The sequence below is a fragment of the Diplotaxodon limnothrissa genome, linkage group LG6 (genome assembly GCF_057381915.1).
Source record: "Diplotaxodon limnothrissa isolate DT_005_m linkage group LG6, D_limnothrissa_male_GT1.1, whole genome shotgun sequence".
Classification (NCBI taxonomy): Eukaryota; Metazoa; Chordata; class Actinopteri; order Cichliformes; family Cichlidae; genus Diplotaxodon; species Diplotaxodon limnothrissa.
This window is the reverse complement of record NC_140601.1, coordinates 23,327,870-23,353,457: the sequence shown is the minus strand read 5'-3', so window position 1 is coordinate 23,353,457 and position 25,588 is coordinate 23,327,870. Positions and strand designations below refer to the sequence as shown.

Below are 25,588 nucleotides of genomic sequence, written 5' to 3'. Positions count from 1 at the left end.
TTATCGTTTTTATCGTTTACTTGGTTTTCCTTGGTCTTTTCACGTGTGCTATGAATAAATTTTCTTTTTTTCGGTACCGGTACTAGTTTTATTTTGTTGTATTTATCCGCGACACCTTAAAGACCGGTCCATGAAAATATTGTCGGGCATAAACCGGTCCGTGGCGCAAAAAAAAGGTTGGGGACCGCTGCTTTACTACAGGAAATGTGAGATGAGAGATGAGATAGCCTTTATTTGTCAGTTGCAGGTCTTTTTCCCGAAGATGACCGACCTTGCCGACCGTACATGCAATACACAAACATCACATTGGGGAGACAGGTCAGGCTAGGTAGCGAGGAAAAAAAACATCGAAATGTGTAACATGTAAACATGCTGAAGTACTGCAAAAAGGACATCTTTTGTGATCCTATTCTTCTTCTTTGGCTGCTCCATTTAAGGGGTCACTGCAGCGCCTCAACTGCCTCCATCTCACCCTGTCCCTTGCATTCTTCTCTTTCACATCAACCCTCTGATCTTTCCCTTTCTCTCCTTCTACATCCCTTGTCCAGTATATCCATTATCCCTCTGCACATGTCCAGACCTTCTCAGCCTTGACTATCTATCTATCTATCTATCTATCTATCTATCTATCTATCTATCTATCTATCTATCTATCTATCTATCTATCTATCTATCTATCTATCTATCTATCTATCTATCTATCTATCTATCTATGCCCTCGCATGAATTGTAATTACCTATGTAATAAAGTATTAATGGGAACAATTTTTTATCATGAGTAAAGCATTCAATCAAGTTACGCAAATATATATTTAAATTTAAAATGTGGGAGTGAAAACAGAAAAATGAAGGTACATCAAGGGGTAAAATGTTCCCATTTCATATTAACTATTCAGACATGTTTCAAAGTCTAAAAGTTCTTCTAGACTTTATAATTATTATGTAAATGGGAAAGAATTTCTCTCCTAAATATCGTAATGTATTTATCTATAACTATATCTGCCATTTGTTTCAGCGTTCGTATTTTCATTTTCCCTACGTATGACGCGGGTTTGGCGCGGTAGTAGTTTCTGGTGACGAAAACATTTAGGACATATGTCACATGTAAACCGACCAATCAAATCGCTGTAAAGATAAAAAAAAGAAAGAAAAAACAGCCCCCTCGTCTGCGCAGACTCAGTCACTGAGGAAGAGTCAGAGCTCGCGTCCCACAGAGGATTTCACGTCTCCCTAAAAAGGTACAAAATTGCCACTTTTTTGTATCGTTTCAGGTGTCATCGGTGGTCACAAGTTTAGTTTAACGCTATTAATAGTCGCTGTCTGTATTAGAATGTAAACGGTAAGCCTGTTTGGTTGGGGTTTACTTATGTTTTTGTGGTAACCGGCAAAAGCAAGCTAATCCGGCTAACGTTACCAAGTAGTAGTTAGCTTGGCAGCTTTATGTAAATGCTAACGTCAGCTTTTGTTTCATTGAGCACCTCTGGGCTCCCCTCGTGCGACTTTGAGTGACCACATTCACACTCACCCAGCCTATGAAAAGCTTCATTAGAGGCGGCTTAAAACACAAAACAAGTACAGTTCACAGGTTGACACATTCAGTGTAGTCTGATATTAAGCTATGGTTCTCTGCAGTCAGAGTACCATTGACAGATTAGGGAACTTGTATTGTAATTACGATGTTTTTGCTGCAAATTGTTAAATTAGAGTCCAGCGGACTCTTAGATGACCTGTGAAAGCTCATTTGGTTGAACACGAGCATGGGTATGTTTTTAATGGCACTTGTTGTTTTGTGACTGAATGGGAAGATTTAATGTACTTTCCCATACAGTGCAAGTTACTATCATGGGTCAGCTAAAATCATTGAAATCCACCTGGTCCCCTGTGAATGAGTTAACTTTTTTTTTAAATTTTTCACAATAACTTTGCTATAATTAATGGGGCAGTATAAGGTTTAATATTTATATATATATATATAGAGGACATGGGGATGGGTAGAAATGTTATGCTTTATGTACAAAACAAGTGCTCTGCGAATGTCTGATCAGAAGTAAATGTGACTACAGCAGTAATGATCATGTAATACAGCATAATGATCTTTTCTGAATTCAAGCCTGTTAATTTTTGCCATAAAGTTCAAATGTTAAAGTTGAACCTAAGAAAAGGCGTCATTTTAGCACAGAGTATAAAATGTCCGCAGTGAGGACCTTGGTTTCCTGTCGGTTTTCTCATCTCTCTGCTGCAAAAGCAACCTGAATGAGAAACGTTTCCACTGACAGGTCATAAATTTTGTTGTGTAATGTGTGACCTAAGACAAACGTGCTCCGTTTTTACATAAAAAATGCTTGTGTTGCTCCCAAACACATCCAGGCTGACAAGTCTTGCTACTGCTGTTAAAGAAAGGTCAATTGTGCTCATTTCCTCTCCGACTTTTGTTGATGGTGATTCCTGATTATTCTGATTCACAGCTTCCTTTGCTTCCTTCTATTCATGGATTGAATTGCATTTGTGTTTCTGTGTATCTTTATGCATTAGCTCTTAGGAGCTCATCATCACCTGTAAAGCTGTATAAGTATCGGGTTGACGGGACTGAAGGAAGCGGCACGTCGTACGGGGAGCTGCCTGCTGAAATCGCCATGAGTTACAAACCCATTGCTCCTGCACCATCTGGCTCCAACCACACTCCACCAGGTACTTTAGGACCAGCTTTAATGTTGTGCAGTGCCGTTATTAGCATGTTGTCAGTTTCCTGTGGTGTGTATGTATAAAACAGTTCACACTGTGACTATGTTCAACAGTCCCATTGCCTTCATAAACCAGTGCTGCCCCACACAATATTTTATCAGTCATTAACAATACAGCATAATAGTATTATTAAACTATTTTTTAAGATTTTACATTTGAAACAAAATTGCTTGTGTTTTAGGTTCAGCCTTTAATGTGTTCTATCTCTTCTCTCCTTCTGGCCAGGGTCTTCTGTGCCCTCTCCCTCTCTTCCATCGTCGTCCAACTTCAGGCCAGCCTTCAGTGACTTTGGCCCGCCCTCCATGGGCTTTGTTCAGGTACAACAACAATTTAATTGCTCTGATACTTGAATACAGACTGCTTTAGTAAAGAGTTGTCATGTTTTTACTGAAGCATAGGTCACCAAACATGGATTTTCAACCACTCTGATTATGTCAATACTGGACCTTAACTGAGTAAATAAATTAAAAAAAACAACAACTTGTGTATTCACATACTTTTCACACTCATGTCCCAGCCTGGGGTTTGATTAAATTCACCTCTTTACTGTTACTGAATTATTTCTGAAAGGCGTGATAAAATCTGCTTTATTTGAAGCTGCACAGAAGTTTGTTTTTGTTCCCATACATCCAGCAAAAAGTGAAGCATTAGGAGTTAAACAGTTAAGTTTAAGTAAGTTAAGTTAAAGCATTACAACATACAAGAAGATACTATAGAAATGTCTATCAGTAAAGTCACCCTCTAAGGTAGTAGAAAAAAATGTGCCTTTCTGCACTACTTATTAGTGCTATATTGATTAAGTACAGTAAATATTGTTGGCAGTGGAAGGCGGTCACGGTTTGACTGAAGCATGTTTCATTAGCATAAATTGAAACCACTGAAGGGAACTTGATTTCAAAAGAGTTCTGAGAGGACATGGGAGCAGTTACATTATTGTTAGATGAGACAGTGAATACTTGAACACTACAATACTACATCATTGCAGTATTATAATTATTTCATCATTGTTACACAATGTTCCCTCTAAGCTGCGCGCGTGCGCAATTGCGCACAGCTGGCACAGTCTCTGTGCAGAAAAAATCTGCATTGCGCACAAAAAAAATCCTTACCTGAATTGAAATTAAAGTAAATACGTTAACAATTCTGTTTTATAGTGTTAGTCAGTGAGTGACTGGCTGCTCCCCTATGGGATTAGAACGATGCCACCTTATCCCATAGTCCAGCCAATGATGCGATTCACATTCGTATATAGCTAATCAACGTCGTTGACAAGCTATGACAGCGTCCTTCTGTGCCGACACTGGTGTTTTAGCCAGCAAAGCGGCGTGGCTGATGTGGAGTGAAGCCACATTAATGACAACGTGTACAACCATTGGAGATGTGAGCAGGACAGACGGGAAAAAGTCTGGACTTTATACCACTTTTTAAATTGTGTTGATAGGTCATGTGAAACCAGAGTTGTGATAAAAAAAGAAATATACAATGTTTGGTTTTCTTTCTTCCTTCCTGAAACAGTAAAAACAGCGTTTTATAAGGAAAACGCTCGAACGCAATCTCCGCCTGTTAGCAAAGACAAAACCAAAACACCCCCACTCTTTCCTATTGGTCGAAAAATGTACCATGTCGAGCAATCAAAACATGGCATTTAGTTGTAAAGAAACGGGAGGAAGTTTTAGAAGTTACGGCGGTTTTGAGATGTGAGTGATTTGGGACATTTAGCGCAAATCTTGTGTAGTTAGTGTGTAGTGTATTCAATAGTTTTGTTGTGTGTGTCAGAACTAAATGTTACAGGTGTTACAGGAGTGATGCATCTCCTGTTGTCAGGCCTGCAGGTATCAGGCTTTTGATGTTCTCCTTTATCATAGTGGACAGAAATTATTTTCTTGGTGGCACAAATAATTTGTGTGGCATCAGATTTGATGCAGAACACCTGATTGTTCTGTAAATAGTGTGAAATGTTTGTTTAAAAAAAACCTTTTAGGTAAACAGCTGCAAAAAACTTTGTTGTTTGCAAAACTCAGTTACTTTTTTGAAGAAGTAACTATATAATTAATTGCCCAGCATTGGTCTTTATATACTGTATTTTGCAGACAGAGAGTTACAGGACTCTCTCCCAGACCACAGACTCAGACTCATAATACAAGTCAGAGCTTTATAAAAAAAATAAAGTTGTGTTTTCAAAATTGGAGTTCAAGTTATTTGTACTTCCAATAGTGTTAACATACTACACAGGTCGTGAACAAGATTTCTTTTAAATTTTCATTGTAAGTGGGCTAAAGCAGTTAATTAAAAGTAGTCTAACATAAATGTAAATGCTGTAATTTGATTATTTTAATAAACCATGTAACTTGGATGGATTCGATGCTGGCGTGATCACAGTGCACAAGTCTGCTGTTGCTCACAGTGGTCCAAGGGTCCGCTCAGGGAGTTTGTGTGTTCGCTCAGACACATGAAAAATTACAGGGAACATTGTTGTTACATCTGCTGTAAAAAGCAAACATATTTTTCATGTCATTCTACAAAAAAAGAAAAAAAATCTACATTTTTTCATTCATGTCTGGTGTGTATGTGGAACTGTGACATGACTAACGTTTTTTACTACTTTCCCAAACAGCCTGTGAAAGTGTCCCAAGGGTCCACCTACAGTGAGCTCCTGTCTGTCATTGAGGAGATGAGCCGTGAGATCAGGCCCACGTACGCAGGGAGCAAGAGCGCTATGGAGAGGCTAAAGAGAGGTATGTTTTAGTAGTCAAAAGTGCATGTCAGTAGGATTCAGATCATTGTTGTTGTTGTTTCGGTGTTTGGGGGGTGGGGTGAAGTTTTTTGTTTTTTTTTAATGCATCTATTATGCAAATGGAATCAGAGGAAGACTGGTGAACTGTTCACTTGCCTTAGCTCTTTGGTGAATGTGGATTTCACACAGCTTATTCTGAAAATGCTTATTTACTAGCTGCAGTAACAGTGCTCTGTTATTATCCTTTTATATATAGAAAATTGTCTCTGACTCCAGCTGAAGACTTAAAGCCCAATAAACACATTTATAAGAAATTTGCCAGGTAAAGCCCCCCATGACAGCTGGAAGTTATCACAGTCAGTTATCCACTAAGACACATTTGTCAAAGTGTGGGGCACAGTGAAGAATTTAGTGAAACTGAGTTGCATACATGCATTTAAAAGATAAGGTTTGTCACATGACTGTGCAGTCCTGTGAAACTATAAGTACACTCTATTATTTGGTAGCTTGTGTACATTTAGCAGCAATAACTAAAAATAAGTTCTCATTTTCTGTATGGCTGAGTTTCATATCTTTGGAGTAATGATCCCACTCTTCTTTACAAAGCTGCTTCAGTTCATTGAAGTTTGCAGGGATTTGTTCTGTACCTCCACCACTCTGATAGTTCAAGACAGATGTTTGTGCTGATATGCTGTGTTTGATTTGTGTTGTGCTGTGCATTACCCAGAATATCTCCACTTTAGTCTTGTGTGTCCAAAATGCATCATTCCAGAAGTCTTGTGTATCCACAGTATCTACACCTCCTTTGGTCTTATTGTAGAACAGGATCAGTTGTGCTTTTTTTCCCTTCTCTGGTATTTTCATCCACCATTTTGTTGAGTCCAGATTTGTGCATCACAAACCAAGAAGATCTTTAGGCCATACTCGACGGGCTTGTTTGGATTATATTGTAAAAATCTGAACCTTCCCGTGAATGGCACAAGCGTTTGTCTACAGTGACACAATCACTGGGGATAAACTGTGTGTTAGTTCTTGTTGTGTAAAATAACCTAAGTGGTTGCACTCTTTGTGGTCCACAAAAATATATTCCTGACACTCACACTTTGTAAGAATATAGGGTAATTCCATAGGAAACAAATGCAGGAAGTTTGGGGTAAAAACACAAAAACTAGAATTTTATTAAAAGTATAAAAGGAAAGTTAAAATTTTAAATGGCATGATAGCCAAAAAGTGTTTTTGAGGTATAGCTGGAATATGAAATGACAGCAACTTTTCACTAATTAGGTAAGAAAACAACATTAGCGGGTCTTCTTTGAAATACTTTTATGGGTTAAATCAACTCAGTTTTCTTGGTTAATGAGAGACCTCTAACTTGGCAGTAATGACTGTTGCGTTTGTTGTATTTGAGGTTTTTTTTAAATTTCTTTATTTTTTTGTAAACTTGCCTTGTGTTTGTGTCATACAGGTATAATCCATGCCCGTGCACTGGTCAGGGAGTGTCTTGCAGAGACGGAGAGAAGCGCCCGCACATAACCTTTTGGACAAATCCCTCCACCTGGCACTGTTTTTCCTGTGACACCTGCCCACATCGTGATCCCCATTCGATGTTTTATAACCTTTTTTTTGTTATTATAAATTAAATCCTTCCTCTTTCCACTGGCTTTTTAGAGGTGCATTATGCCCCCTTGTATCTGTTCACAGCATTTCCCCCTCGCCCATTTTGGTAAAGACAAACTTTCTGCAACTCGTTGGGCGTACGCAAACAGAAAATTTTATATCTATTTTAAAAATGTGGGGAATTTCAGCACATTTTTAGGTCAAGCTGGGGATATCAAAGTGGATGGGAATGTTTATATTTGTTCAACAATGGGATTTGACCAAGAAAGTTGACTTTTTTAAAAGATGTCCCCACTGCACCAGTGCTCCTGTGTCGATTTTGAACATCCAGTTTTCAACCCATGAGCATTTTCTGTTATTCTGTACATCTTGAATATCCTCCTGTTCCTTTCACCCTTGTTTTGTTTTCCATATTTTGTAAACACACATCGGATGTTTCTCATTCCCAAGAACTCTGTATATCTCATGTCAGTTTGTTAGTATGGAAATTTTGTAAACCAGATTTTTGAGATTCGGTATGTATAAATAAAAAAAAAAAAAATCACAAAAAAACTGTAAAATGCTTTTTAGGTTTTTAAGATGTTACAGTAGGTTTTATCAAACAAATGTGACTCAACATCTTTGAATGGAGTGTTTTTTGTTTTTATAAAAGTAGTTGAAATGTTTATTGACCTTGGAAATAGTGTTTTGACAACATACTTGGCAGATTTATTTCTTTATTTTTAGGAAATTAAACTCAACGGCCTTAATCTAGAAAACGTTTAAAGAGCAAGGACAGTTTGTTTTTTTTCACTCAAGACTTCTGATTGATAGAAAACATCCAAATTTTTTTTTTAAATAAATCCAGCTCTATAGGCCGTATTTAACAAAACACAAAGCTGAGGATAAACACAGATTTATTTACAGTTCCACAATCACAACCTCAATAACATGTCACTGCAGGCAAGCTTGGGCTAAATGACGCACTGCTTCACATGAACAGTAGAGTAGCTCTTTCTAAGCAAGTGAATGAGATACTGTGAGTTTGCGCAGAGTACATCTTGACATAAAAATAAAGGTAGTATTTAGTACATACGTGAAATAAGTACACAGTAGAAAGCAAAGACAATGAAAGTGTTTTATAAGATTGTCGCAGAGGTTACGTTTCATGGCCCACGTATCATGTAGTCATGGTGATTCTGCTGTGACCATAATAGAAAGGGGGTGCGAGGCAAAGATGAGATACATGATTGTCCAAAAAAACAAGATTTTCTGATCATTTTGATCATGGTAATGGGCTCCCAAATTGCAGATAAGTTGATCATTAAAAGGAAAACGCTCCCTTTAAGAAGGTAAATGGAAAAAAAAACAACCTTCCTTTAAATTAATATTACAGACTGAATTAATGGCTGTGCCTTACATTACAGTCCTCTAAAAAAACTGGGTTTTCACTTTAAATTCCAGCTACAACATAAACATTTTCAAATCAAAATCTTAATTTAACATTTAGAGGACTAAAGCTGCAATGCAAGTTTTGTTTGCGCATCGACCCGTGGCTGGGTGTTTGGCTTGGATGGAATAAAAGTGAAACGCCGAGCGCACCGACTGTTTCTCTCCTCCATCTTGAAATTAACAGGCATCCTCTCGAGTCCAACTCATCGAGACTTCAACCCTGCAAGAAGGAAGGAGTATAACACGCTTCATTAAAACACAATACGACTTACTTACAAAACAAGCTCCTCACTTGCGGGCCTGTGAATATGATCAGTGCAATTAGGAAAAACTCAAACTGCACTGACTGTAGTGGCAGTAGCTGGTGGCGTGTTGTAGTTGAACAGGTCCTTGTAGCGACCCTTTTCCTCCTTCTGTTTGGAGCGGATCCTCTCCTCCATGGTTTTCAGCTCCTTGGCCACAGACGGTCCCAGAGAAGGATCCAGTTCCAAGAGCTTCGCGAAGTCGGCTCGCGCCTCCGTCTCGTTCCACACAGCAGCGTGGGCTTTAGCGCGCTTGTAAAGGGCCTTTACGTTGTCTGTTAGGAGGAGGAAGAACAGCTATTCAAACTACAGCATTGGTGACACAGGGCAGGGATAGCTCAGTAGGTAAAGTGGTTGCCCATGATTGGAAGGTCAGGGGTCGAATCCACTGAATGGCTACCCTGAGGTACCCCTGAGCAAGGTACTGTAGCCACCCACTGCTCCTCGGGCGCTGCACTGGTGGCTGCCCACTGCTTCACTGGGTGAATGGGTTAAATGCAGAGGAGTAATTTCTCTACAGAGACTAACACATACACATCATTATTAGATAGGAGCTCAACTGGCTTGTTATCCATCATAATTTGGAAATTATTGTAATGTGTGACATGCAGAAAGAACGTTTTTTCTAAACCTAACAAGAATTTAAATCCACTGAGAAGTCGAGGAGGCCCGAAAACACTCGTTTTATTAAAATCTGACTACCACAGTAGCAGGAGGAGCAATTCTTGTGCCTTGCCATCACATCAATCCTTCGGACGGATGAGCTAACGAGAATAGCAGCGTCCAATAATATTAATGACAGTGAGACGCTTTTCCATGCCATAATAACCCTGAACAACTGCACAGTTCACTTGTATGGCATGAGATATAGTTTAGTGTTTGTATGTGCAGAGGGCAATTGTGAAGCAATCAGCTGTCACAAGTAAAATAACCTACGTATAATGATTTATTTTATTATGCTGAGCACCCTTGTGTTGGTGATAAAACTCCCAAATGGTAAAGAATAAATGCCAAAAATAGTAACAGTATTTTACCATTTTAATATAGAAATGAAAAAAAAAAAAAAAACAAGACTAATACGACAACCACAACTGATACGATCAGTCAGGTTCAGGCTGGTTTCTGCGTCTGTTCAACTTTCTGTGTAATACCCCGGAGTGGATCGGAGGACATGGGCATGACATCGATGCGTGGTTGCATCTGTGGCCACGAGGTGGAACCAGGTGATCCACTGACCCAGCTCCAGACCTAAGCCAGGAGGTGCGACTTATCTTTGACGATGAGGCTAGTAGTTGTGGCGGTGTCAGAGTCAAGCGTAAGAGGGGTAAATAATTGAAGTTATGCAATCTGCGACAACTTTGACAAAACTGACTCTAACAGAGTCACATTTGTTTAAAAAAAAAAAAAAAAAAGATTAAAAGATGTATTTTACCAAGTTTCTTAGCAACGATAATGTGCCACAGAAAGGCAAAAGGGAGAAAGCAACTAATGCTGTATTAAGCAAGACGCTACAGGGCTCTTGAGTGCGACCAATTTGGTCGCAAATGCGACCAAATTTTTCAGTGGTGCGACTAAAAAAAAAAACCATTTGGTTGCACCTGTGCGACCAACTGTTCAGGTAGCAAAAAAAAAAAAAAAAAAAAAAATCTGCAACCTTCCCTGTGGTCAACAACAGACACACATTTTGCCCCTATCGTGGAATAACCTATCAGAGATAGTAAGGGGCGGGACCTCTCTGATTGGCCGTGGTCCAGTTGAAAGTGCAGGTGGAAGTGGGAGGTGAGTAGCTTGAATAAAGCGATATCAATTCATTAAATCCTGAATCGACTTTTAAATATAACTGTGTTTTGCCAGAAACGCCAGATTCTCAGATTAAAGCTCACAAAACCATTTCAACAACAACCAAACAGCAAATGAGAGCAGGTACACGGATTCCACACAAAGACGTAAACACAGAACGACCCGACGCATCAGAATCAACTTTGTCTTTCTCGGCTTTCTCACCCGACGGCCCGTAGACGGACACGCTGTCGGAGCTTAGCGATTCTGATGCGTCCGTTCCGCGCTGTGATAACGTCTTTTTGAAAACCGGAATCGAATGGATTATAGAAATCAGTGATGATACCCAGCCCTAGTGAGCAGCCTAGGCACGACAGAAGTGGATGTAGCTGCAATAGGAAAAGAACTATTGCTAACTTTTCTGTTAAGTTAAGGCCTGATCCGTCTGAAATTCATAGCCAGTGCTCTGACACGGTGTCATCAATCTTTGAATGCTGAAAAAGCACAGTGTATCCAGAAAAACACATTATATTATATCAATTATTATAAAATTTGTGTGCCCCTAACTTTTGTGCCGGTACGCCTAACTTTTTAAAGTTAGGCGTACCGGTACGCCCATGGCAAAAAGTTCGTCTAGAGCCCTGCGCTAACGTTTAAGTGGTGTCATCCGTCAGCAGTGAAATTGGTGCAAACTAACTAAATTTGAGTCATGCAGCCTTACTCTCGTATTTGAAGAGAAGGGACGAGCAGTGTTCGATGACCTCGTAATACTGGCCCTCGAGCAAGAGGCACTGACAGTAGTTGAGAAGCAGTGTTGTGATCATCCCGTCCAACTTTAACCAACTTTCATCTCCAGGTTGCTCCTGAATAAAAGATTTCACAAAGTATTAACAAAATGACAAGAGACACAAATCTTAATTCCACTTGAAAACATATTCAAGGAAGGAAATGTATGACAGCAATGTGTCCATGGTTATCAGTGCACAAAATGCATGACTGTCCCCCAACCTTGATCTGTAGGTTTTTAAGGCAGGCGATGCCATTGTAGTATTTGTCTCTGGCCTCACTGATGTGGCCTTCTTTGAAGAGCTTGTTGCCCTCCTCGTGGATCTGAGGCACAAAACTGAGTTTCTCTTTATCCGTCATGGCCCACACATCCAGCTGGAATGACCCGGGAGGAAGAACCTGGGCAGGTAGAGAGACACATGAAGTATATTTAGTATATTTGATGCACCTACTAATGGAATATAATGAGTGTATTTACTGAGGAAGAAATTTGAAAAATATATATTTTTCACTAGTATTTTCTTTCCTTTTTCATGATCCCATGAAAAGCTTGAAAATATTTCATAATATAGATTAAACAACTTTACAGTTAATACAAAGTTAATACAGGCTGAAACAACTATTTGATTTATAGCTAATTAACTGAAAATTATTCTAATAATGATTTTTCATATAAAAATAACACATTTTTACAGTACCAGCTTTTGACAAGTGAGATTCTGCTGCCTTTTAGCTCATTTAGTCATTGATCTACTTAATGGATAACGTAATGATAATAAAATAATAATATTATCCTTCACATTTAAAAATCTGACAAATCAAACATGCAGAGCTACCTGCTGTGGTGACGTTTTGTGAATAAAAAAAAAAAAGCTCTATTAAGTTTGGACTACTGGTAAGATCAAACAAGCATAATTAAGGTGTCACTTTGGACTAACAGCACAATCTTTAATGGCCTAATCAATAAAGAAAATACAAATATATATATGAACAAAAACTCAAGTACTGTGTTGGTGCTATTACTGGAACCCAACCCAGCACCACCATTGATGTTGCTCTCCTTCCTGCTCACCTCCAGCAGCTCGATAGTAAAGACAAGTGGCTGTGGATTGGCTTGGAGATGATCCAGGTCCTTGTGGCCCAGAGAGTGGTGCGAGTGGATCTGGGCAATGCCACAACAGTGCCTCTGGCCTTCCAGAGGGTCCTTACCAACACTGATGTTTCTTAAGGACTGGGACACAAGCGGATAAAGTGCTGTGTGCTGAGGAATGAGACAGAGATACAATCAGCCCTGAGGAAGAACGAACTGTTAAACCAATCAATTCCAGTATCACCAGCTTACCAACCTTGGTGTCACAGGTAAATTCTGCAACTTCTCCTTCTCTCATAGTGATGACCAGTCTTTCCCACACAGCCAATTTAAACTTTTTGCCCAGGATGAGCTCCATGGGTTTACTGCGGCCCCCCATGGTTCTGGAGTCATCCAGCACGGTGCCCTCACACAGGCTGGTGCGGTAGTGAAAGACCACCTGATCATAAAAAGGGAAATGGTGTTATTACCTAAAAGAAGGAAGAATTAGCACCCCCAAATGACATATCTGTAAAGGTCTGCGTTGTATCACACTGTGACCAATCACAAAAATGAAAAATTGACTGACGTGAGAGCTCGACGAATCAGAATTTACAAACACAGGCCGTCCTGTTCCCGCCCCTATCTTTCCATCAGATGAAACAGAGGGGGGGAAACGAACCAGGCCTAAAACGATCCTAACCCCGTCTACTACTGTATCACCATAAATCGACAAAACACTCTAGCTTGTCGGTGATGTGTGTACACAGAAGCGTCCGATACAGCAAAGACTCGGACTGACTCGAGTCCAAAGTGTTAGCAAAGGTATAAACGCCGATAGCATTAGCTAACGTACCTCGTCGCGTTACTCAGACTAAAGCCTGGATTGAACCCGATCAGTCGCTGGGACCGGAGGTCTTACCTTAGTTCCATTGGGAAAGGTCGATAAGTCTCCTTTACCGGGACTGGTTAATTTCTTTTTAATTCCCTCCGCGAGAAGCTTGCGAGCCTCTTCCTCCATCCTCGGTCGACTCTCAGTTCACGAGATATCACGATCTTTCGCGAGTGCTGTCGTTTCGTAAGACGTCATTAGGGGCGTCATCTAGCGCGAGCTTTTCGTTTTAAAAGAAAAACAGCTGTAATGGTTTACAATTGTAGATGCTCAGAAACAAACACGCAAAATAACGAAATAAATAGATTAAAAAGATTATTATTTACCTACGCTTTTATTACATTGATATTACCTCCTGGTAAGAACAGTCCCGATGTCGCCAGATGATGGCGCTCTCGAATATCGGGATAATGCAACGTATTTGTTTTAATTACAAACACACACAAAACGTTTCATATGTTTTTACTTTTTATGAGTTCTCTATGTACATTACTGTGCAAAAGTCTTGAGCCACCCCCTCACCTTTTTATATTTTCTTTCCGAGGAGAGAGACTTAATTGTGTCTTGCAGGTCTTTCAGAGATTTTCTTTAGACATTGGCTGCTTTTTTCTTTTTTTTTTTTTTTAAAGTTTTTTTTACTCATTTTCAGTCCAGACCTTGTACCTTACAATTTTTAGAGGAATGTTTGTTTGTTTGTTAAGTAACTTAACACTGACCCACAAATCATTCAAGCACAAAACAAATCCAGTGAAGACTTGACACAGGACCTGAGAGATTCTTAATAGAGCCATCTACTGTTGACTGAAGACTCATCAGAAACTGTCTAACTGGAAGGGTGGCTGTCAGGAAGCCATTCTGAAGGAAGGAGACCAGAGAGAAAAGGCGGAGGTACAGCCATCTGTAAAACACAGCGAAGCCTCTGTCGTGGTCGGTGCATTTCAGCCAGTGATGTTGAAGATCGTGCCACATTTGATGGGAATATGAACACAGAAAAGTGCCATCAGATTTTGACCCACCATGCAAAATAATCTGGAAAGCATCTGATGGGCAACAGCTTCATTTTCAGCATGACAGTTATCTCAAACACACTGCCAGCAGCATACACACCATGCTTATCTGTTATTTCTCCTCCTCTGTGTGGATGTGAAAGTCTGCAACCCATTGATTTCCCACACTCTACCTGCTAGCCTCCGGCAGATGGACTTCATCATTTTTGTGAATTACCACTATTTTTTCTCATCATAATGGTCCAAACATTGTAGCTTCATACAGAGTGATCATCAGTGCAGATCACCAAGAACCCTGTTATTTTTAAGAAAGTGCTACCTTACTCCTGGCTCAGCAGTTATCTGACCAGTATGACAGGAAAGCAGCAGAACCCAAGTGTCCTTCATTGGGTTTGTTATTATTGCTGTTATTTCTTTTTAAAACTGGGATCACTGGAGATTTAGATATTTAGAATAATCTATTGTCAATTTAAATGGAAATAGTTTCTGTTTATTGGGTCCAATTGCTCTTTTTAAGAGTCAATTAAATCAACCCTGAACATTCAAGTGCTTGTTTAGCTTACTTTCATATGCACACTCTACAGAGATTAAAAGCCTGCTGGTTTGTCATACTCATAACTGGTCTGATCAGGCTTGAAGTACCAAACCAGTGGCAGTATATGTAGCACAGTGCTGCAATTCAATTCATTCTAATAGATATACTGTGATTCTAGCCATAAACCCATCTGTCCTAGAGTAACACCCTATTAGAAACACCACATTCACTAAGGTATAAGCATCCAGAGTAATGTTTGAAATGTTGGAGACTCATACATCTTATGCATTTTTACTAGATGTGTAGACTTTATATTTTTATATTGTTTTAAGGTTAAATGAATAAAAGAAAGTGCAGGTTTATCAGTTTGCTTTAAAAATGTACAAGGATCAAATCAGGTGTCATGTCTTATCTGATCTGGCCACTTTTTGAATTATGGCAAATGTGAGCTCTGAAAACTTGTTCTAGCTCTTTTCTGTAGTACTGATTCTCTCTTCATCTTCACCTCTCCACTACCTCTGTTTTTTAATGTGCATGCCACATGCCTCATCTTCTCTATTCTCACCTGCTCTGTCCTGTTGTTGCTTCTGCTCATTAAAAAAAGATGTGATCAGCATATGCTCCTCCAAATCTTACCAAATTTCATTTTATTGTCCTATCAATTAATACTCTAATTAATATGATGTTTATTTATGTGAAAAACAAATTAATGCACTTTGGAATTGTTTTGTAGATTTAACAGAGGGAATGGCATCAAATCATGTGTGTTAATCACAGGCTTAAAATTGGTTCTTTGCTTAGTTGTCTGTTACAGGTAGACCTAACACTGACTGATTTAGGTGCCTTTTTATGCTTGAATGATTCATAGGTCAGTATTTTAAATAAAAATCTATAAAAATGGTTAGATACAAGGACCGGTCTACTGCTCAAGACCAGTGTCTCTAAGCACATTTTTAATTTAAGCTGAATGATGAGACTCCTCCAGGGCAGTAGGTCCAAAAATGTTATCTACTATTTTTTTTTTTACTGTTTTAATTAACTTATTTTGTGGTGCATTTTGTAATATTTGCCAGCATAATGAAAATAGCCTTTTTGTTATATTTGTGACTAAAAATTTTATGTTAAAGTATTCTACATGTTTCATTTTACATTACTGTGAAATATAACCATATACCATCCAGAAATGATCACTAATTGACTTTTGCAATGTGAAGTTTATTAGTTTTTTTTAGTGTGTGCTCAAATATGGGACTTTTTCATATTTTAAGGCAATAGGATTTTTTGATGTATCCCGGTTCAGATCAAATTTCAGGCTTTTATCCTTAATAGCTTGTTCAGACAGGTTCAAACACGGCCTCAAAATCTGAAAAAGAAACATGCTGGAAGCAGGTCAATGGACCATTTAAAAAGAAAGTATTACATTTAAATTGAAAGTAAATTTAACAGCAATTATTACATATATCCAAACTTTGGACCATGAAATTGTATATAACAAATATATGTGTGTGTGTATGTGTGTGTTTGTGCAATCCTAATGCTTCTGTTAAATAGATTTGATCCATCAGCCTTTAAAAGCAGACCCAAAGCTACTTCTCAATTAGCCTTACAAATTGAATAAATGCGTAATACCTTTCAGAACAGTGGATGAATAGAGTGAGTAAACACGTTCTTAGAACCAAGAAATAGCAGAAGGTCAAAAATAGATTTCTCTGAAAAATGCACTCAATAACAGATGCAGAGGTAAATGCCTGATTTTGAACAATATAACATCTACATTTTAAATATATATTGTGAAATATATCATGATTTAAAGGAATGGCTTTTCATTAAAACCAACTGACACAAATTAAAATATACAACATTTTATTGTAATTTCACAGTCATCTTTCACTTAAAACAGAATACACAGGCGAGACGGTGGTCTTTTTGGTATACACATACAGTAATGTCAGTTCATGGAGTGGAAATATAGTGAAGGCGCTGAGTGGTAAAAGTAGGAGTGGTCAATATGTCAAACAAACCAAAAACAAAGAAAAACAACAAAAAACAGGTCAATATATCTTATGAGTGTCAAAATACCATTAATTATAACATAGTTGAAAGAAATGTAGTGAACATGTCTGGTCACATGAAATTTCATTTTTCAAAATAAGGTAGGTAGAACAGTTTGAAGCCTCTTCTACCACGGACTGCACAGCTGATGTAAATCACATGGTACACTGCGGGCGAACACACAGAATGGCAATATTAGCATTCATCAAAACAAAGCTTTGCACATAAAAAGACAAGTAAAAGGTTTAAGAGATAAAATGAACAAAATTACCTCCAGGGATAAACAGAAGAAATCCAGGAATGAAGAAAATAGCACTTGAAATACCTGTGGGGACAGTTTTATCAGCTACAGTCAAGAGAAAACACACACAACGCTTTGAGTTCTTAATTAGATTAAGAAAGTACTACTTAACTACCGGTCCATTTAACATTTACATGCTCTGAAACAGCCAGAAATGCTAAGTTAAATTAGAGGATTGATGAAGTTTGCCTGTACAGTAAATCTGAAGCTACAGCTGCATAAATATTGAAAATGACTAACTACTCTTTTGACAAGATTAACACGTTGTTGTTGGAAATCACTGCTTAGTTTTCTAACAACATTAATAAAAGGTGTGAACAAGAAGGTGAAAAAGTATCTTATGATTATAAATTATGTGGCTGAAAGGAAGGCATAAAAATGGAGAAATGGTAAATGGCCTGCATTTGTATAGCGCTTTTCTAGTCCATAGGACCCCAAAGCGCTTTACACTACATTCAGTCATTCACCCATTCACACACACATTCACACACTGGCGATGGCAAGCTACATTGTAGCCACAGCTGCCCTGGGGCGCACTGACAGAGGCGAGGCTGCCGGACACAGGCGTCACCGGGCCCTCTGACCACCACCAGTAGGCAAACATGGGGTTAGTATCTTGCCCAAGGATATTTGACATGCAGCCAGGAGGCAGCCTGGGATCGAACCACCGACCTTCTGATTAGTGGCTGACCTGCTCTGCCACCTGAGCTACAGCCACCCCAGAAATGGACACCAGAAACAGCCAAACTGCAAATTCCTAATATATAACCATCAATATCGATGGTACTTTCACTTTAGTTAGGCAAAATTTAAGTGGTGGTATCAAAGATTTCAGCTGTAGCTCAATCTGTGATATTTGCAGCTGCCTGTGGGAACAGCAAACCACATTTATAACTACAGCTCACAGAATTTTGTTGTAATTTTCATAAACAAACCAGGAAATAATTGGCCTCTTTCCTTCACTATGTGATCTCATTTTATGTTGCACATGAAAGGAGTCTGAACAGTGTAAAACACTTGAAAAAAGAATGCTTGCACAGCTGGGCTGCACTTACAGACTTTCTGGTTATAAGCAAAAGGAAAAAATAGTGCATACTTTACAACATTTTAAAGTACATGTCTAAAAGTACATGTCTAAAGGCCCCTATAATTAGATGGAATTTTATTGGATTTAATTTAAAACGACACTGTAATTAGATTTACCCACAAATACTTAAAGGTAGTTACACAAGAATAAGGGGGTAACGAGTCAGTTTTTCACACGAATTATACTGCAAGTAAATGTAAGTAGTGTGTAAGTAATTTTAAGTAAGTAAGCAATTTAGTGGGAAAACAAACAGACAAGCTTGAGCCATATTATGCAGCGGCTTGATCTTGCCTAACTTGTTTTTCTACAAAATTACTTATTTAAAATTACTCATGCAGTACTTAAAAACGTACTTACACTCTACTTAAATTTACTTGCAGAGTATAATTTTGCTTTGTTTCCTGTAAAAATCTGGCTTGTTACCTTTAAGTATATAATTATATTGTAATTTCAAATTAAATACATTGAATTCCTTTTAGTTACAGGGTAAATACTCTCTTTGTGATTATAAGGTGTTACTAAATAATGCAATACTTGAGCCGTATGCACAATTACTATTATGCTAGTTCATTTGGAGGCAGATGGTGACTTAGCAGATGTACATTTTAAAGAAAATCTTAAAGGGGTGAGTAGAATAATTCATCAACTAATGTATGACAAAATAGCACAGAAGTTGATGCAGATGTGATTAATAATGTGTTGCTAACTTTCAAAATTCTCTACTTAAAAAAAAGGGGGTAAGAGAGCTCCCCCCCCACCCACCCACAATTCTTGTGGTGATGATGCTCAAGAAAAGGCTTGGGAGCAGTGATAAGAGCATGAATTGCTCTGAACAGGACTCGGGGTTATGGAAGTATGCCCAGTCAACTTTAGATAACGAAAGTTCTTAAGCAGATTTTACAGCTTAATTGCAGAGATGCACCTGCTCCTGTAGCTACTTATGAAAGGCAAATTGATCTAATCTCATCTATTTTGACTCTGGTGACATTTTCTTAATATGTTGTGGGTGAGCTCATCCCAAAGAGCACATTAATTGCTTGATTTCTGCCTCAAGCTGGAGAGGAGACACTCTATACAAAAAAGGCAGACACGACTAATTTAAAGTGCCTAACTCGCGGTGAGCATTTGAAGCTGATATTCGTGGAATGTGTTGACCAATTTAATGGGAGGTGCTGATTTTTGTAAAGGGGAAAAGCAAGGCTCATTTGATCTGAAAAGACTTTTTAAAACTTGCCTGACAGACTTTAATTCATTATGAATCCTGGTTGTACAGCCAAAGAAATTCTGAATAACAGTTCTGAACATATAGATACTTGATAAAATGCGCTGGGTTTGGACAGAAATACAAGATGAGAAGTATTGAACACTCAGCTTTTTAGAGGTTTGGAGGCAGAAAAATCAAAAGGGACACTACTAATCAAAGACAAGGCAAGAGAGGTTCAAGATAGTTAAACATGTGACACACAGAGCCACTACCGGGCCCAGCAGACCTCTGCACTATATGGAATGTGAAGTGTGATCTCATTCAATACAAACTTATCGCAAGCATGCAGTCAGAGCATTGCACTAGGGCTGCACAATTAACCAAATTTGAAACTCAATCACAAACATGATTGACCAGTGCTGCAAATGCTTGTTCTGTCAATTGAGTACAAAGCAAAAGTAAATCAAGCGCCCCTTAAATCAGTGCCTCATCACGTGCCTGCATAAATAACGAAATTCAAATGTCTGGTAAGGCAGAAGGTGAAGAGCTTGCTCCTTGAAGCAGATCCTCATCTGCTGTTTGGTAATACTTCAGATTTAGCACAAGAGATATTAACCAAGAATACTTCATACGCAAGGAGTTTGCACTGCAAGGCAACACGAACTAAGTTATTCAACCACCTGCAAACACACCACAAGAGTATATGAATAGATGAAGGCCAAGAAAAACAATGCAATGTTTGCTAACATGAATCATCCAATGTCAGCTCATGTCCATAAAAGCAAGGGTGGATACGACACATCACAGTATCCACCCAGCTCACAAAGACATACCGAAATCACCAACCAATTGAATTCCATTTGGCCAAAGATAGAAACACAGTGAGTAATGGAGGGTTCAGAAAAAATGGTCAACTTACTGGAAAAAAGATATTTTATTTCCACAAGATTTTTCCAATGTGGCAAAGCCTGTCCTGTCTGCAAAACATTGCAGGTATAATGTGGAGGGATACACAGCTGTGGACTACTATGAACTTTATTCACACCCATACTACACTTACAATGATCTAACTAAAGATTTCCCTGACAGTAAGAAACAGTGATTCTTGTATAGGTTTGTTGCTACATTACAAACATTCTGCTGACAACATTGTGTGTAGTAACAATGCGTAAGCTTGAAGAAGTTATTTTAGAGGACAAGTAGAAGTTTTAGGTGTTCTAGGTGAACTTGTGATCACCGTCTACAGCCTAAACCTTAAGCCATCTGTCATTTCCAAGTGCAAATGCTCCTTCGGTTCCCAGAAACTGAGGGACTTTTCAGCTGAATTTAAATTATCAGGGTGGCTGTTCCCCCAGGTGTAACCATAAAGTAAAACCTCCAGGCATCCAAGAAAAAGAGGATTTAAAGAGGTTCAGTGGAGTTTGAGGTTAGCGGGAAGTCGGCCAACTAGTTGCTACAAAGATTATGCACCATGTTATCATTTATTTACAAAACCCCCCAAAAATGTTCAGATGCTGAAGATGCTGAGCGAGGGTTAAATTGTTCTCAACAAAAGCAGATGCTGACTGAGACAAACCATCATGGCAAGTCTGAGATGACCCCTATGCACTAAGGTCAGTCAGCATGAAATATTTGCACTTTTCACTTTCAAGTGTAGGACAGTTATCTACCATGGATATAATAAAGCCACCGGTTGCTAGGGAAACATGTGTTTTCTGACTGGTTGGCAGTGGTTGTTGGAGGAGATTGAAAACCTCAGAGCGACTACTTTGGCTGGATTATCACCTTAATTGTCATAAGGCGGTACAAAAAACAAAGAAACAAGCAAAAAAGGCCCACTGTACATGATTCTTGTTATGATTCTGTCACTCCAGTCGTAAAAGCAGACAGACTGTGAGATCTGGACTAAGAACTATACTGTCCTGTAGCAGGCAAGGACTATGGCAGCTTTCTGTGTGTTCTTTTGTGTGTCAAGATAACACAGAGATCCTCCCACTTGTGGGAAAGCACACCAGCACTAATGGACTCTAATAAAAACATTCCATTCTGAATTATACTATTTAATCCACTATATAAGTCCTGCATTCATTCATGTTTGGTCTGTTTATGATTTGAAAGAAGTTGAGAAGTGACGCGCTTCTTTGTGTATGCTTGCATTTGGACTAACATGCATTTCTAAAAAACAACAACAACAGTCTAAATGCTTTGCATGTCAATATTTTATCTTCCTTACCTGCACTTGGATTGAGCTGTATGACAATACCTGTGAAAATAAGAGCTAAAACAAAAACAGCACAAACATTATAGGTTTGAAAGGTTCTGTTTTTATTAGTTTGGTTATTCCGGCAATAACTCTGTCATAATCTGTTGATCAGTGCAGGGGGACAAAGTTCACTGTGCAAAGTGCCAAGACTATCATTGCCTGACACAACACGGAACAAACTACCTGGTGTAGCATTGCAAAACAATTTGGAGTGGTGCCTTTGTGTTAATGTTAGAGCGTCATTTTGAAGTGAACTTAGAATCAGAAAGAAGAGGTGTGTTTGTCCTTTTCGACTGCAGTCATTTAACTGGAGATTAGCAATTCTTTTGAGTTTAAAACCAAAATTAAATTAAAATCACTAAACCATCTACAGTGGGAGCAGGCAGCCCTTGTTACTGTGATGCTCCCACAGCCAAAATGAATCAGGTAAACATGAGAAAAACAAGTTTCTCTCAGTAAATTGTTCTGGTTTGTGTGTTTCATACTTAATAAGTAACAAAAACATGTACTTACCAACTCCAGTGATGAGGAGAAGGAATGAAGAGAGAACAACCCTTCTGTTTTTCTTCACCAGCGGATGGGACACCCACCTAGGCGAAACGTGTTTTTAAAGTAACCGTGTTTGTTATGCTTCTCCGTGAGAGAAGACCGAACTTACCCGCAGCAGTGCGCAGAAAGCTGCGTGACTGAACTCAAGGTGCTGAAGGACCACTGAGAGCTGCAGTAAGACAGCGTTGCAGGGTCACTGTGGAGAAAGCAGAAACACGCTTCATCTCACATTCACAGAAGAAGCAGGGAAAAGAAAAATCACGCCTGAACTACAGAGCCCACCTGATTTTGAAGAAGTTATTGAAAGAGGAATTCCCGTTGTTGCCCAAGGCGTCTTCATTTTCCAGATTCTAAAACAAGAGGAGATGGTGGATGTCATATAAACGGCAAAGAAAAATGTATAGCTCGCAGAGAGGAAGCAAAAGTAATACTGTTATTATAGTCGCTGTTTTTTTTTTCCTATTTCTTAAGGACGTGACTTTCAGATATGTTCATCTGCTGTAGAAATTTATTAGGCCTCCCACTTCTTCTTTTGTCCACACATGCCCAGTTTGTCCAGTTTTATTTTTGAGGACACACTGCACATCATGCTAGGAATCTTCTTGTTGGTGCCAAATGTTTATTTCATTGTGTTAAACTGTGTTATCTCTGGCATTGCTCATATATTCGCCAGAGGAAATGGGAACAAATTATGTGTTTGTGTGACAGGCTGCTAGGAATGAAGTGCCAGGAAATATCATTTAAAACTGGTTCTTTGCTAAGTTGTCTGTTAAGTGTAGACACAGTACAGGCTCATGCCTGGAGTTAGATACTGCTTTTATCCTTGAATGATTCAGGCAGGCAGTGTAAAGTGGAGAAAAAAAAACTGGAGAACTAATACCTAACACCACTTTGCTGCTTGTAAGCAAAATAAATAGAAATGAAGGGCAGCTCAAGACTTTTGAACAGTAATCTACAAGAGTCACTGGCCTTCACAAATATGTTGTGACACGTTTAAAATAGTTCTTTTCACACGGTTAACAGCCCAGCTCCATCACATCTTACAGATTCCATTTTACCAGAACTTACTGTATCTATGTGTGTTTCCATAAATCCCTCCTTGACTTTCATAACTTGAACAGCCACACTTGGCACACAAGCCCAACTTAGGCATCTGCCAATTGTTTTTTATATCACATATTATGATTTTATTATGTTGCCTAGCTACCGCCAGTCACAAAATGACCAGTTTTAACTTTTATGCTCCTATAACACATTGTAAAAACATCCTATTGTTTTAATTTCATTGCAATAATGTCTCATTCACATCCACAAAAGTTTAATTATGCATTCAGTATTAGGATGGATGAGGGTGCCTAGCAACCACCTAGCAACAGGCTAAAATGAGCAGCTTTTACTGTATAAACAATATCTACCACCACTACTTTTCTTAAACTTTTCTCAGTGTTGGTAACTATATCTGTTTGCAGCAGAACAGCACAAAGAGATCACAGATAATTGGTGTGTACAAGTTGTGCTAATACAGCACTGTGCTGTCAGTGTCAGTCTTTGTGGCTCCTACAGTTCTCCAGAGTATAATGGGAGGCAGAGCCTTGAGCTACTAGACACATCTTTTGTGGAAATAGCTCCCAGTTTAGGCTGTGGACAGACACCCTCTCTCTTCCTTTCTTTAAGGTTGAAATATTTCCTTTTTTGAAGATTACAGTCAGAGCTAGATGAGGTAATGCAAAATTTTTTTTAAAAAAAATGCTGCTTTATGTTCAAGCTGCTAGCAGAAGCTCTCGTGAAGCCTGCTCTTTCACTCCACATAGATTCAAATCATCTCATTGTTACACGTCATTAAAATTGTGTGCTCCCAAGGTTTATTTCTTTTCTTCTTTATTCTTTGCCATCTTTTCATGCTCTTGTTTTCTTTCTTCTTTTGTTTCATTTCACTGGCTGCTGCCGATTGCTGCCCACCTTAAGCCTGGATCTTCTCTTTCAGTCCTAAAAATGACAAGTTAGCTGTCTTCCTTGCTCACAGGGACTTGCTGAATTCTTGAGTTTGTAGCTACGAATTCGTAGTGTTGTTATAAAAACACTACAAGCTAAAACTGATACCAATCAAAAAGGAATTAGACAGCCTCTCACTGGAAATGTAACAGCAACATGAAAACAGAAATGCAAACAATGTTTTGTATCTCTTGTGTGCATGCTACCTGATACTTGAGGTTAGTGGGTTCAGGGGAGGCGGCAGCAGGTGAGGGATGATTCTGAGGTTTGGAGAAACTCAAAGGGCCAAATGTCATCTCTCCTCCTTCTCTGTCCTTCCATCCCTGCGGCTCTCCGTCAGTCACAACCCCCTCCTCATCTCCCTCCAGCACAAACGCATCGTCGATGGTAAACTGTGTTGCCATGGTGATTCCCTCTTACACCCTGAGGTCCTGTAGCCGGATGCTCACTGTGATTTAAGAGTAATAACGAATGTTTTATGGATTTTTAATCCCTCAAACCGCAGGAAACAGCCTGTGAAAATACTAACTCAGCAGCTGCTGAGTTTTCTCTCACCAATCACAGCATTTCCCTTTAAACGTTTAAAGTTCGCTCATACATGCTACACTACATAAAAACTAAATAAAGTAACTCCACCACTTTCGAATTAGTTTAAAAGGCGAAAACAGCTGCCGTGCTGCCTACACGTAACAGCGGATGGGATCGAGGCTAAGTACAACAGAGCAGAGGCTACACGGCTTTCCTGTAGGTCTCTGCCATTGTTTGTCCTCATTCTTCTGTCCGATCAGATGACCAGGAGGAAAACTTACTGTCTTAAGTAAATCCTTTCTCCTGCGAAGAAACTTCGACTTCTGAACTTTGTTCGGAGACGAGTCACATTTTTGTAAGCCCTGGAAAAAGTGGTTTTAAAGCCTTCTGTTAGCAGTATCTTCGTTTTTCTTCTGTAGTGCGACTTCTTTAGAAGTTTGGACTCTCTTCTTTTTTTTGGCAACCGGCAATCGATTAGATACGACTGATTACGCCCAAAGCGCTCTCTTCGCGTGCGAGCCAGGGCGCCGAATCGAGTGTCGTTTTATCGATCGATCCGCTAACTTTTGTTATGAAGGAGAAAAAACTCAAGAAACTGGGTCAATCATTACAATTTATGAAATTCCTACGAAAAAATAGATGGCAAAGCATTACATAAGTCACTCGAAATTTCTCTACAGTAAGTGGAAATTTTTTAGTTTAAAGCATGAAATTGTGA

At 39.0% G+C, this 25,588-nt stretch overlaps 3 protein-coding genes across 3 annotated transcripts; 1 reads left to right on the top strand and 2 right to left on the bottom strand.

Annotated features, from left to right (window-relative positions):
• The first annotated feature begins 1,188 nt into the window (after nt 1–1,188).
• cdk2ap2 (cyclin dependent kinase 2 associated protein 2) lies at nt 1,189–7,519 on the top strand. Its single transcript, XM_085355949.1, has 5 exons — nt 1,189–1,238; nt 2,533–2,688; nt 2,968–3,059; nt 5,357–5,477; nt 6,942–7,519. Exons 2-5 carry the CDS (start codon nt 2,634–2,636, stop codon nt 7,007–7,009), a joined length of 336 nt encoding a protein of 111 aa, XP_085212075.1. The 5' UTR covers nt 1,189–1,238; nt 2,533–2,633; the 3' UTR covers nt 7,010–7,519.
• A 457-nt stretch (nt 7,520–7,976) lies between these two features.
• On the bottom strand, nt 7,977–13,510 carry aip (aryl hydrocarbon receptor interacting protein). The gene is made up of 7 exons (XM_085355947.1): nt 13,383–13,510; nt 12,738–12,920; nt 12,464–12,652; nt 11,614–11,790; nt 11,327–11,468; nt 8,872–9,101; nt 7,977–8,744 (listed from the first exon to the last, which is right to left on the bottom strand). The coding sequence occupies exons 1-7, from the start codon at nt 13,479–13,481 to the stop codon at nt 8,739–8,741; spliced, it is 1,026 nt and encodes a 341-aa protein (XP_085212073.1). The 5' UTR covers nt 13,482–13,510; the 3' UTR covers nt 7,977–8,738.
• Nucleotides 13,511–16,779: 3,269 nt separating this feature from the next.
• On the bottom strand, nt 16,780–25,330 carry tmem134 (transmembrane protein 134). The gene is made up of 8 exons (XM_085355946.1): nt 25,152–25,330; nt 24,549–24,790; nt 22,633–22,700; nt 22,460–22,546; nt 22,315–22,391; nt 21,772–21,816; nt 17,218–17,271; nt 16,780–17,113 (listed from the first exon to the last, which is right to left on the bottom strand). Exons 2-8 carry the CDS (start codon nt 24,744–24,746, stop codon nt 17,031–17,033), a joined length of 612 nt encoding a protein of 203 aa, XP_085212072.1. The 5' UTR covers nt 24,747–24,790; nt 25,152–25,330; the 3' UTR covers nt 16,780–17,030.
• Between the last annotated feature and the right edge of the window lie 258 nt (nt 25,331–25,588).